Source organism: Lampetra planeri, chromosome 6, assembly GCF_965212315.1.
Source record: "Lampetra planeri chromosome 6, kcLamPlan1.2.h2, whole genome shotgun sequence".
Taxonomy (NCBI): domain Eukaryota; kingdom Metazoa; phylum Chordata; class Hyperoartia; order Petromyzontiformes; family Petromyzontidae; genus Lampetra; species Lampetra planeri.
In genome coordinates this window covers 7,619,022-7,632,640 of record NC_136112.1, presented here as the reverse complement: position 1 = coordinate 7,632,640, position 13,619 = coordinate 7,619,022, and the positions used below count along the sequence as shown (strand labels likewise).

General features: G+C 38.0%; 2 protein-coding genes across 4 annotated transcripts in view; one reads left to right on the top strand and one right to left on the bottom strand.

Moving 5' to 3' along the window:
- LOC144719476 (phosphatidylinositol 4-kinase alpha-like) overlaps positions 1 to 13,619 on the bottom strand; it is a 67,889-nt gene that overhangs the window by 41,131 nt on the left and 13,139 nt on the right. Inside the window, exons 17-20 of the mRNA XM_078595427.1 lie at positions 12,701 to 12,884; positions 12,203 to 12,306; positions 11,279 to 11,447; positions 9,349 to 9,399 (exon numbers count right to left, since the gene is read on the bottom strand). Coding sequence (XP_078451553.1) covers positions 9,349 to 9,399; positions 11,279 to 11,447; positions 12,203 to 12,306; positions 12,701 to 12,884 — 508 coding nt within the window. The remainder of the gene's footprint in view (positions 1 to 9,348; positions 9,400 to 11,278; positions 11,448 to 12,202; positions 12,307 to 12,700; positions 12,885 to 13,619) is intronic.
- On the top strand, positions 1,935 to 10,891 carry LOC144719474 (heparin cofactor 2-like). Of its 3 annotated transcripts, none has more exons than XM_078595421.1 (8): positions 1,935 to 2,086; positions 2,899 to 3,044; positions 4,206 to 4,398; positions 5,221 to 5,466; positions 6,199 to 6,535; positions 7,210 to 7,486; positions 7,719 to 7,866; positions 8,392 to 10,891. In XM_078595421.1, exons 1-8 carry the CDS (start codon positions 2,066 to 2,068, stop codon positions 8,581 to 8,583), a joined length of 1,560 nt encoding a protein of 519 aa, XP_078451547.1. In that variant the 5' UTR covers positions 1,935 to 2,065; the 3' UTR covers positions 8,584 to 10,891. The 3 variants fall into 3 exon arrangements, with proteins under 3 accessions (XP_078451547.1, XP_078451548.1, XP_078451549.1); XM_078595422.1 differs by having other exon boundaries at positions 1,938 to 2,086; positions 2,894 to 3,044; XM_078595423.1 differs by lacking the exon at positions 1,935 to 2,086 and having other exon boundaries at positions 2,906 to 3,044; positions 4,274 to 4,398.

Below are 13,619 nucleotides of genomic sequence, written 5' to 3'. Positions count from 1 at the left end.
GGCAACACAAAGCAGGTGTAGAATTTATCTTGTGGTAATAAGGTTTAAGTGTGTCACGAGTCTCTCAATCACCGAGCAAGCATCAAGCAAGAGAAGAAAAGTAATTTACAAAAGGCAGGCAATGCTCAAGAAAAGGATAAATAAGTAACCTTAGAGATAAGATTATTGAGATTAAACCTTCGAAGGCAGAAGGAACTACTGCATGGTTAAATGAGGAGGGGACCAACATACGCTCGAGAGGCTACATGCAGTAAAGCATGCAGAAACAGTTTCCTCAGGATTGGAAATAGGCCACTATAATACTATTACATAAGAAGGATGATAGACAAGGGATATGTTTACTGAGAATACGAGGAAAGGTGCTTAACAGAGTTTTGTGGAGCAGAACAAATAAGCAAATATAAATGTGCTTATGGGAAAACCAGGGTGAATTTACAGCAGAAAGGTGTTGGAGCAAATTTTTACTTTAAACTTTCGTGACTGCAGGAATTCGTATTATTGGTTCTTTCGGTAAAGTCACGTAGATAAAAAATAAAATTCAAATTTAAAATAAATGTTTTATTTTCTATCTACGTGACTTTACCGACAGAACCAAGAATATGTGTTGTAGCAATGCAATATTTAGTCAGGCAGGTGAAAGAAAAGAGCTGAGATGAAATGCAATATCCTTGGTTTGTTTCGTGGACTTTAAGCAAGTACGTGATTTTGTTTGTAGCAAAAGTTCAGGGGAACTTCTATGTTGTTATAACACTAATTGTAAGGCAAGAGGGCACTTAAGAACATGCACAACTGAAAGAAGACTGGTGTTGATCAGACATATACTTTGTTGCCAACTTTGTTCAATATTGTTCTTCACCACATATTCACAAAAATCAAGAATTGGATAGACAGCACTCACGGATGATAATAGGTCATTTGAAACTGACAGACTAGGAGTCGATGATTAAGATTTTATAGCTACATTTTTGAAGCAGGCACCATAGATGTTGGCAGTTTAAGGCACTGGGGCTGAGCACTTAGGTTTGGATTACATATACAACACAATAAATTATTGTAGATGTAGTCAGGAAGAGGAGATTACAAAAGGTGGTATCGGATAGAGGACAGTAGTTTCCTCAGATAGGAAATTAAGTGCAAGCAAAAGCCTAGCAGATATAAAACTCATAATGCATTGTGGGTAACAGTTCATAGGTCTATTAGCTGTTTTGACTTGTGTTTCATAACAGCATTTGTTTGAGCAAGCTATCAAAATATGTTTGCCATATATATTTATTTAAGCCAGATACAGTGGTAGGATACTGTAATAGCTGACTTTCGAAATAAACTATGGACTTTGCAACAATTATGGTATTTAGCAGAGAGAAACAACTGTGGTGTTTGGTGGCATCCATGGCAGAGGATTGTGATGCCCTCGAGTGCTCTCGTTTGAGTGAAAAACTTCGACTTTCATTTTTACATTTCCTGGTCAGTGAAACAGTCACTCGTGGTTTCGGGGGTGAAATGAACCCATTACATAGAACATATACAAATCGAAAAAAAGCCATTCTCTCCAAGTATAAAGGCATAAAAACACACAAATCAATGAATCAACGCATCCATATACATCTAATAAATATATTCACTGACTGCAACATATTAACCTATCGACCTAAATGCATGAAAGTTCAAATATGCTTTTTAATAAATTAGATCACCAGAAATACATGTAATTGCAAATTTACTCATAAATGTCAAGTATGTTTCTCCAACTGCAAAACCGGATAAGGTTAACTTACTGCTCTTGATGAAATACAAAACATACACAATTCCATAACACCATCACTATAAAACTATGTAAATATGTGCATCTTAGCCGAATACATAAAACATATTTTAAAGCTGACCGATGATACATACGGGCTGGTATTGTGAAAAAAAAGTGCTGACCCTGGTACAAAATGTCATATCTGCAGTGACAAATATTTGTGCATCATCTGAAAAACTGAAGGAAAGGCGCCCACACATCTAGTGACGGTATTTATTATGTTGTACCTGTCTGCAATGACAGAGGCTGCTGCCTCTACGGATGTTTCCAAGTATTGATACGGTGAGAATATTTCATTTATTACAATATTTCAAAATCGTACTTCCAACGCAACCGTATATTTAAACTAGCATTTTAACACGGCCCACTATTCATTTGTAATTTGATATATGGTAGTGACTAAACGTACAAAGTACGTAGTAACATAAACACGACTGAATAATAAATTACCAGGGAGGTTGTGTTTAATACATTTCTGGGGAATGTTTTCCAGCAACATTTGTTGAAACAAGGCAAAGCCCGAACCAGATTTGGCAGTTTAAACAAATGACAACAGGTTTTTTTTTGCGTTAACAACTTAAGCTATTTCAACGCTGTACAAAAATGTAACTTTAAAATATTCGTACTATGTATGTAGTTCAACATATATGGGACAGGTTTGTAAAATATGTACGATAACAAAATACGTAAGCGATATATATTTTTTGTTATAATTGCAATCTGCCACTGCACTCATTTGTTGGGCATGGCAGTGCACGTGTCTGTGTTCCTGCCGTTTGGAGGCAACTCAGTGGATCACGCAGATTTGTGACTGCCGCTTCGGAACCGGTCTGTGTGGACCTTTTCTGTAGTATCACCTCATAAATAAGCGTGCGGTTTCTCTTCGTACACTCCAGTTTCTTACCACACAAAAGACTCAAAAACATAGAATTTGTCAAAGATTCAAAAATGCAGGACAATCCTGAAGAATTATTTTTACTCAGTGATGCATTTCTGGATGTGATTATGAAATATAATACGAATATTAATACATGAATGTGATTGTATCACGACTCCTAAATGTTGTGCTATATATAATGTTTTGCTCAGTATAGAAATTTCAAACCAAACAAGGAAGCCCTGCCACCATGTTTCTGTATGGGCTCATATTTGCTTTGAGCTTCTTACAATGGGTTGAGGGACAAGACCAAACCAAGACAGCTGTTGATGTCAACAAAGATGCACAGCTATCTTTTTCAAGGTCAGTTGTTTTGATGTTAAAAGAGCTGTGTAAAACAAAGGCAATAATGGTGATCACAACAATAGAAACATCGGAGAAGTATCCTAAATGTGATCTGTTAATAAAACACTGCTTTTTTAGAATGACTATTGTATTTACACAAATGTGTGTTTTTTTTTTAATAAAATTACTAAAGTATTTAACACATCTATACATCTCAAGACAAAACTAACTGGCTGCAAAAGTAATTGCCGAAGAATGCCGGCCACTGCTTTATTCTTATCCATTTGCTCTACCATGTGAAATGTACACTTAAAATAAAATGTGTCCATCTTGCTAAGATACACAGCTCATATAACTTTTGATTCGTTGTGTGTTATTCTCCTTATAACCTGAGAACTATCATAGTAAAATGATGCACATTACCCCTAAAAAGTAATCAGCAAAAAAGTGATTTGTTGTTTGTGACTTCTCACGAGAGACAAGCATTGACGGATAGCTAAATAACACTGTTTTTTAAAATGATGATCAACTAATATTGATATATTGATATATTGAAATGTGTGCAACTTTATTATCATACAACTATTGATGGATTGAAAAACAATTGTTTGTCTGTGATTCCGCATTTAACTCGAGAACCAAAAGTAGTAAGCAAATCGATAAACCTGTGTATATGGTTGCCTTCCTGTATACTTGATCCTAGTTATGAGTTGGCACAGAGGGTACCGCTAAACCTAGAGAGAAAAAATTGCAATTATACTGAATTATATTATATGATCAAAAGCATGTTTTTTTTTACTTAAACACTCTTGACAGCCCACGTCGTAGTAAATGTACATAAATAGCTCTTCTGCAATCGACTGCAGATGAGGGCATTTCCATGCCATGTGGGTTATTTGACCAAATTTCACCAAGCTGGTCACTAAGTTGGTGAAAGCAGGGAGCACTTACATTGGAACATAGTATAGTACAACAACATATTTTGCTGCACTGCCCTCTGGCTAACAATGCAGCCCCTGTAGCAGTCTATAACAATTGTTTAATGCATGGCGGTCACAAATCCAAGCACAAAACGAGATTAATCCTGTTTCACTTCCGACATGTAATAGAGCCGTTGCATTCCAAGTGATGTTGTGATGGGCTTTTGTCTAAGTGCGTTGGCATAATATTACATTGCAGGTACCCAAACAATCCCTCAGATTCCTATATGGATGACACACTAGCTTTGGACCTCAATGGTTTCACAGATGAGGATTCTATTGAAGACTACATCGATTTTGACAAGCTGCTGAATGAAGATGAGGACTACCCAGACGAAATCGATGACATAAATGAAGATGGCTCCACCGGCGTGACAGTTAATGCAGAAAAAGTTGGTTTGAAGATATATTACATTTCACGTTGAGTTTTAGTACTCAAATTAAAGACGTATGTCGATAGACACTTTATGATGATGCACGCTTCCCACTGCAGCACTAAATTAATTCAAAGAATAGTTAACCATCTAGGAAATGTATGAATGATGAAAAAAATCTGCCACACCAATTCATTTTCATAAAAAAGCGGCAGTTAATCCACATTATTAATTTACAACTATTTACATTTGGATAACATAAAATGTTTCAATTTGACTATATATTTTTTATACAAAATTGGCAAATATTTAATAATGGAGACTTTTAATAAAAAAAAGTTCCCTGATTTACCAGCGAGTAAAACTTTATAATTACATACCCATTTTCTATTGGCATCGTCACACGTGATGGGAGTCGTTATTAATTGGTTCAGTGATGAGCACCATATTCGTCTAAGTGCTTAGTATGAGACTTGAAGCATTTTAATAACTTTAGTTGAGTGAAACCAATCAACCTCCTGTAACATTTGGGGGTTCAAAGTGAAACATATTTTTTTAAAAGTTAAAAGCATACACTGGACTATATTTGCATAATATTTCAGTTTCCTAGCCTTTAGAGAACACAATTAACAGTTGCATACCCAGAACTGTCTATGCGTATAGGTTCCCACGTCCTAAATTGTCGTAAGGGAAATATTTGTATGCATGTGAACCTATCTACGTGACTTTACCAAAAGACCCGAGAATATATATGCACGCATGTTGAAGTTATTTCGCACTGTATGTAGCCAACCGTGCTAATATGTGAACATCTCTGAAGTCTTACTTAATATCCCACAGCTAGTGGATGCATCATTCAATAAAAAGTTATTCCTGAGAAGATTCCAGGGGAAAACGCGAATCCAGCGACTCTCCATTGTCAACAGCGACTTCGCATTCAATCTGTACCGATCCGTAAGCGAGTCCACTCCACCTGGGGAGAACCTCCTTCTGGCTCCTCTGGGCATCTCTTCTACCTTGGGCATGATATCGCTCGGAGCAAATGGAGGCACACATGAAGAAATCTACAGAGCCTTAGGGTTCGAGGTAAAGTGAAATGTTACCCAGAACATTGGTGAAGGCTACACATCAATGACGACGTTCAACAAAATGAACAATAACAATAGATTTTAGTGACATGAGGCAAGATTTAAACATAAGCTTGCACAAGCAGTCCATTCGAGAGCTTACACGAGTTTCTACAGCATACCAGAGATACTATTTATTTTACATGACTCGATGTACATTATTGATATTTTATCTTAATATTAGTATCTCATTTACTCAGAGATTTATATACCCCCAGATATTGGGTGGCATAACACAATGGCAATTAGATTAAGATTTAACGTCAGCCAGAGCCTCAGCCGTGACAGCGTACACATCACTAATATACAATTTTTTAAATATAAAAAGATCACATTTTTTAATAAGAAATACATCTGTATGTTGTTGATTTGTTTTTGTTTACAGAGCCTGGTAAATTCTAGCTCCAAGTACAACATTTCGACCGTGCACAAGCTCTTTCACCGGCTGAATCACCTCGATGTACATTATTGATATTTTATCTTAATATTAGCATCTCATTGACTCAGGGATTTATATACCACCAGATATTGGATGGCATAACACAATGGCAATTAGATTAAGATTCAACGTCAGCCAGAGCCTCAGCCGTGCGAGCGTACTCATCACTAATATACCATTTTTTTATATAAAAAGATCAAATTTTTTAATAAGAAATACATCTGTATGTTGTTCATTTGTTTTTGTTTACAGAGCCTGGTAAATTCTAGCTCCAAGTACAACATTTCGACCGTGCACAAGCTCTTTCACCGACTGAATCACCGCCTTTTCCGCCACAACTTTGGCTACACGCTCAAGTCGGCAAGTGCCCTATATTTACAACGCAGGTGGCCTCTGCTGCCATCCTACCAACAATGCCTCCGGAAGACATACTTTGCAGAGGCTCACACTGTTGACTTTAAAGACCCTGCGACGGTGCAGCGTATCAATCACTGGGTGTCAAGTTCCACCAAGGGGACAATATCCGATGCGGTGACCAACATTGATCCGAGCACCGTATTCCTGGTCATCAACAGCGTGTATTTTAAAGGTACAGTAGTGTACATTTGAATACCTAGCAATACTCTTCGTCTTCTTGGTTCTTTCGGTAAAGTCACGTAGAAGGGAAATAATAAAATAATAAAACATAATAAAATACAATTCTCACGACGTTTCGTTGTGGCCGAAACGTCGTGAGAATTGTATTTTATTATGTTTTATTTTTATTATTTTATTATTTCCCTTCTACGTGACTTTACCGAAAGAACCAAAAATATGAATCCCTGCAGTTACGAAAGCTTTAAATCTAAATACTCTTCGTGTTTAGTTTGTTGTCCTTCCCCGCACCTCCGATTAGCACTGTTGGCTACGTACGGCGCGAAAGAAGTTCCACATACATATGTATCATCATGATCAACATCAGCCACGATCCTTCGACTGCAGGATGGAGGCTTTTGCAAGCCATCGCCATCCCTCGCAGATGCAGTGCAAACATCCATCTAGCATCATTACATCCCGATATCATTGCTCCATCTCCACGGTGGCCGTTCTCTTGGCCACGTGGTTCTTTCCCTCCTTTGAATGCTACTCCGACATAGGTCTTTACCACTGGCCATAATCCTTTTTAGCGACGTGTGCTGCCCAAGCCCACATACTTTTCTTAACCATCAAAATATACTTTGGGAAATTTTTTCATAAAAAATTATTCAAATCTGTATTTTCCAGGGCCATGGGAGATTAAGTTCTCAAAACATCAGACCTCCATGCAGTCATTTCGGTTGAACGACAAAGAGTCCGTCAAGGTTCAAATGATGCAAACCAAGGCGAGCTTTTTGGTTACCACGGACCATGAGCTGGGCTGTGATATCCTCCAGCTTGCGTACCAGGGCAATGTGAGCATGATTTTGGCAGTACCACACAAGCTGAAGGGTGGCCTCAAAACACTGGAACGTGCCCTTTCCTTTGATCTCCTAGAGAAGTGGCTCCAAGCAATGACTAACAGGTAAGCAAGTGATTTCAATTCTGTGCCGGCTCAATAAAAATCCTTTCTTCTTTAATCACAATGAAATGATGTATGCCAAGAAAAAAAATCATCATGAAATGTATGCTTTGTACTTTTCTGGCTTTTTTCCTGCAAACACTGCATGATTCCTTGATGCCAGGCTGTGATGTACAAACGGAATTATAAAAAGCAAACAGAGTACTCAATGTACTATTTCTTTGGTTGTTTGCAGAACACGGGATGTCATCATTCCCAAATTCAACTTGCAGCAGAAGTACGATCTCAAAAATAACTTGAAAGAGATGGGAGTGACTGAGTTGTTCCAAGCCAATGCAGACCTGTCTGGGATGACTGGTGCCAAGGATGTGCAAGTTAGCTCGGTATGGTGCTCTTACCTAAATAGCAGATATGAGTCCAAGTACGTTTCTGGCCAAATTACCTGGAATGTGCCTGATCTAGTCAGATCTCAGATGACAACCATGGTTGAGCCAGGATAGGGCTTAGATTGGTGACCGCCTTTCATAAAACCGGTATTATAGGTTGCTGTGGGACTAACCACATTGTGAGCCGAGGGTGTTAAAGCAAAACCCTTTGATGTACTATACTATGCCTAATCTATGTTGCACACTCTCACCAACACGCACTGAACAGTATGGAGAAATGTGAGCAAATTACCCCCATAACTCGCACGGCTTGGGGAGGCTCTCATCTGGCACTAGATTTACCAGTGTCATACGTGTGTGTATATGTATGTTGAACTTCTTTCGCACCGTACGTAACCAACCATGCTAATCGGAGGTATAAATGAACAATAAAAAAACATGTAACTTTCATGAAAGATACGTAACATTATATTGCGCTCATTTAGAGGGTGCTAAGCTGTGCATTTTTCTTTTTGACACCAGTTCCAGCACCAGGGCTTCATAAAGATTGACGAGGAGGGGAGTGAAGCAGCGGCCGTCACTACAGTTGGCTTCACGCCGCTCACATCCCACAACCGCTTCGTTGCTGACCGCCCCTTTGTTTTCATTGTCTACGAGCATCACACTATGAGTGTGCTTTTCTTGGGCCAGGTGTCCAACCCAGCTAAGAACTGAACAAGGTTTAATAAATAAAAAAGTATGCACGTATAGGTAAGGGCTAAAAAGTGCAGAGAACGCATGATGGATTTTCAATGTCATTTTACAAGTGAGCCAAACCAAACAACATTATTTCCAAGGAAAGCTCTGCTGAATCTATAAAACAAGAACTTTGTAAGAGCTATTTGAGTTACAAGACAGGATGTCAGACAGCAGCACTTAAGCATTTGCTGTAAGAGGTATCGCATGGCGAGGATTAGTTTAAACCACATCCATGCCATTTCACTTTTATCCAGTATATTAAGCATTTCATTTACCTTTAGGCAGTGGCATTGCATTAAATGTGAAATAAAATCATCTTTGAATTTCATTAAAATAATGTACTATGTTTATTTAACTTAATCAATCTGGGGTTTTATTATACAGACCAAACTGACATTAAAGTTCTAGATTTGAAGCTTTCGTGACTGCAAGGATCCATACTCTTAGTTTTTTCGGTAAAGTCACGTAGGTAAAAAATTCATTTTAATTTCATTTTTTTACCTACGTGACTTTACCGAAAAAACTAAGAGTATGACATAAAAGTGTTCTGTGGTGAGTCAGATGCTGTCAATGTCTCCCATGATGCTTTGCAAAGGATAGTGTCGTAACAAATTATCTTATTATTCGTTATGATAATCCCATTCCATTTCTCCATGAAATATCTTTATGATGTCGTAGAGATAATTAAAGTAATATATACTTCAATAATTTAACAATAAAGAATTAGATGTTAGTACTTACCACAGCAATTACTGGAATTAGTACTCCCAAATTTCCAGCGCTGCTTGAGGCCTGTAAACAACCACGTTCATTATTAGTAAACATGTATTTCCCATTTGGCAAACGTTAATGCTTGAGGCTTCTAGAAACAATTGTGAACAAATTAATTTAGCATTTATGATTATATATATTTTATTGCATTTACAAGTGGATTCAAATAAAAGCTTGATTCTAAAAAAGCAACAAACTAAAACATCGAAAATCTATAAGTATTTAATTTTAAACATATTTCCTCCCTATTAATTTAACTTCTTCTCAGCATAGGTAACACCAGTTCATATTTTGCATTGAAGTTTAATAGTATATTCTACTCATATGCGATCATTTCAACAACAATATCCTATTACGAAAAGTATATAAACTATAAAAAAGGATCAACCACATTTTAACTACAGACAAACGTTGTAAAAATGACAATTATAGATTGATTTACAGCCTTATCATGAAAAATGCACTTTGGTCCTTGTTATCTCATTTTTGTTTGAAACATTATCAGATGGAATGTCACAAACAAACTTATCTCTTGCAGAGTTACTGGCCTTTTAAATAATACCGAGTTACATTTTAACCAGCTGCCCACTTTGCCTCAAACACATTCATAACCCTATGGTTAAAATGTACACTTTAAAATGATTAACCTTCAGCATTTCAATTAAACGTATAAACAATAAAACATAACAAAACATAATGACATATTTTAACGCTATATTTAATGATATGGAGTCATGAATCTATGGCAATGGGTTGAGGAAGGCTTTCATCCTGCAGCAGATAGATCATGGCTGATGATGATATAACAAGAGTATTACTTTTTTATATTTAGCATTCTCTCTTCTGCAGCATGGTACGCTAAGGCTCTTTTGTTAATAAAAACAAGAGCGTGTATCTTTGAAAACGATATCACGTGATATCAAATCATAACTTAACATTCCACAATGGCATGGAAGGATTGAAATGCTATACATGAAACGGTATTAATGTAAACATGTTTTGCCGTAATTTGAAGTTATGATTTAACTATATATCAGTATCAATTAATATCACAAATCTATCATTGTTTGCAATGCGAGTTTTGATCACATGTTGTACTCATAAAAAACATATTTGAAGGCCTCCCCATAGCCATGTCGGTTATGGGCTTTGTTTGACCATACTTCTGTACGATAGCCAGTGCAGGTTGGTGAAGGGAGAGGGGTCTAGGACTGGTTAAGATATTACCGGCCACTGGTGTTAGCCACGACTGGGAATTGAACTCAGGTCACCCGGTTCATACCACGGTGTGCAAACAACTGTGCTGCAACTGCTCCATCGCGTTTTAATGCAACCCATTAAAAAAAAACTAAGACGTAAAAAAAAATCATGTGTTCCTCCACGTGTTGCTGTCACCACCCAAGGCCCATGCTGGCATTGCCATTTGGGGATGTGTACCGGCGGTCAGTGGTGTAAGTGTGGCTGGCATGGGCAATGGTGCCAGGAATTAAATAAAGCCCTCCCCCCTCCTTTACACCTTCCTCCATGTTTCATTGCCTGGAACTTGGGCCCCTCCCCGAGATGTTAAATACCTTGCGTGGTATACAGGAGGTCGTGGATTCGAGCCCGACCCTGGCACATGTATATTTTGAGTTCGTATGTTCTCCCCGTGGTCGCATCGATTTTTCTATGGGTCCTCTGGTTTTTCCTTCCCCAATTTGGAATAAACGTGCATTACGAGTATTTGGCTGCTCTACATTTCCACGTGATAAGCCACTCCACTGAGCTATGATTTGTGGCCAGGTCGCTTCGGAAAAAATAACTATATAGCTGAGTGGGCCTTACCTGGTAAAATAAAAAATAGTAAATAGTAGGAGAGTGGGCAATGTGTATTTTATAGATACACCGCTGTTGGTGGTACCTTTAGGGCAGGGCCTTTCTCGCTGGCCCTCTCGCTCGCACGCTTTCCTTCCAGGCCCAGCTGCACAAAAAGCTCCAGGAGATTGACCAGCAGCTCATCGACCAGCTGCTCCCCCTGCAGGTTGGCCGCGATGTTTGCCAGTGCATTGATGACCGCCACAGAACAATGCCTTGTTAAAAAACACACACACACACTTTACCTATTAACCAAGGGTGTTGTAACGATGCATGGATTCATACCGATTCATATTGATTCGTAAGCACACAGTGAATGCAAAGATTCGGATGTGATACATGCCATGGGCTGATGTGGCCGCTAAATTCAATGCAATGTCTAAAAATAGTAGATTGCTGAAATTAATCGTAACCTTTCATTAAATCACTTGGGAGAATACTTTGAATAAACTTATAATTGCTACCAACAGTGAATTTATATTATTGTAGCTATTGTGTGCACCCCAAAACTCTTAAATGGGGGTCAATATTGACTCTACATTAAGCATTATATGACTAGGAACAATGACAGATTAAGCATGAAATCTAAATACACAGCAACGACAGTACAACACATTTTTTTCAAAATGGTGTTCTGATGGTTTATATCATGACTTATTGTCCTATGTCAATCCACAAATGGATTAAGGCCTCCCCATGTTGGGTGTTATTTGATCATACTTCATGATACTGGCCAGTGGGAGTTGGTGCAAAGAGGCCCAGAATTGGTCCAGATATAATTCGCCACCGACGTTAACCATGCTTGGAAATCGAACTTAGTTCGCCAGGTTTGGAGCGCAAAGCGCTAACCATTGTGCCACTGGTCCACTTGACGTTCAAAACCATTGTCGTAAAATAATATCAATGTTCCAAAAAGCGATACCAGCATGACCTCCGGCTGCAAAACGTCACTTAAGAGTGGTACACCAACCTGTAGCCATGGTCTCTCATATCCTTGGCTTGTGAATAAACAACAGAGCTGGCCTTTACACTGATCTGTTGAAAAAGGTTCAGTACTTCCTGGTAGATGTGTTGCTGAAATATAAATAAACAAAAATGGGTTTAAGCATCTGATCGTAGTGCAATAAAAAAATAATCGAGTTTAAAATAAATTAATTATTCTTTGTCTGAGGAGTGAAATAAACTCAGTTAAAGCCAAACATTAAGTGTGAATGTATCCACTACACATATTAATAGCATAATGTACACGAAAGTTGATACAACTTTCATCATCCAATTAACTGTCATTTACACTGTGAAGAGCTGAAGCCATTTACTTGTGTAAATGTTTCCCACACCTCCGATTAGCACAAGGTAATATAGCTTTCACATGAGTTCAAAAAATTGACATATATCACAAATGTAGATTAAATCCAACCCAATTCCACAAATTAATTACATGGATGAAATTAGAGATATAGACACTCACAGGGCCAGTAATAACCATGCACCCCAGCTGGTCAATGATGAGGACATCAAGGGGAGAGGGCGGCTGGCAGAACTTTTGCTGGAGAATCTGCAAGATGGATTCCATTGTGCGTGGGGTGTCACGCAAAGACACAGCGATGTGCCCCAAGGCGCGGATTGTGTGCTCGTGAATCAGCTGACCATCTCTAAACACCACCAACAGACACAAAGCACTTTGTAACAATGCAGATTTTCCCATGCTAATTTCTTGTTTTATTATTAAAGAATAAGAATCTTGTCCATTATCAGTACCAACATCAGTATCCAACATCATGAGCCCTACGACCAACACCAAAATCTGCATCGCTAACAAATTATTTATCAACACCATAAATCAGCCATAATTTTCAACATACATCATCAGCAACAGCAGTATCAACATCATAATTATTATCCACATCATCGTCACTCCTTTAAATAATACCATCAATCATCATCATTCATCACTCGCCTACATCACCAAATCATTCAAATCACTATGAATTAATAAGCAGGTTTTGGGCCTGGTTAGTAGTAGGATTGGAGACTGCCTGGGAATTCCAGGTGCTGTAAGTTTGGGAATGGCAAAATATGGCAGTACATTAATGAATTCTTCACTATCTATACAGAGCATTGTCGAGTGTTACCCCATTGTATGTGTGGGTTTTCTCCCGGTACTCCTATTTCCTTTCCACATGCCAAACACCCATTACCTGAAATAAATACAATTCCTAATGCTATGCCTCATAAAAGGTGTCTTTAGACTCAGTAAGGCATTCCTGTAGTAAATACATTATCATTTTACATTCTCATTGAAAATTCTGCATACTCAAAGAGGCAAACCCACATCAACGAACTCTGTATATTACTTATTATGCAATAAATACTAATTTCCTTTAAAT

Excerpts from the sequence above, each read along its gene's own strand:
- LOC144719474 (XM_078595421.1), top strand. The coding sequence starts at position 2,066 with ATGTTTCCAAGTATTGATACG. Across the intron at positions 4,399-5,220 it reads TGACAGTTAATGCAGAAAAA|CTAGTGGATGCATCATTCAA; the intron begins GTTGGTTTGAAG and ends AATATCCCACAG. Across the intron at positions 7,487-7,718 it reads CTCCAAGCAATGACTAACAG|AACACGGGATGTCATCATTC; the intron begins GTAAGCAAGTGA and ends GGTTGTTTGCAG.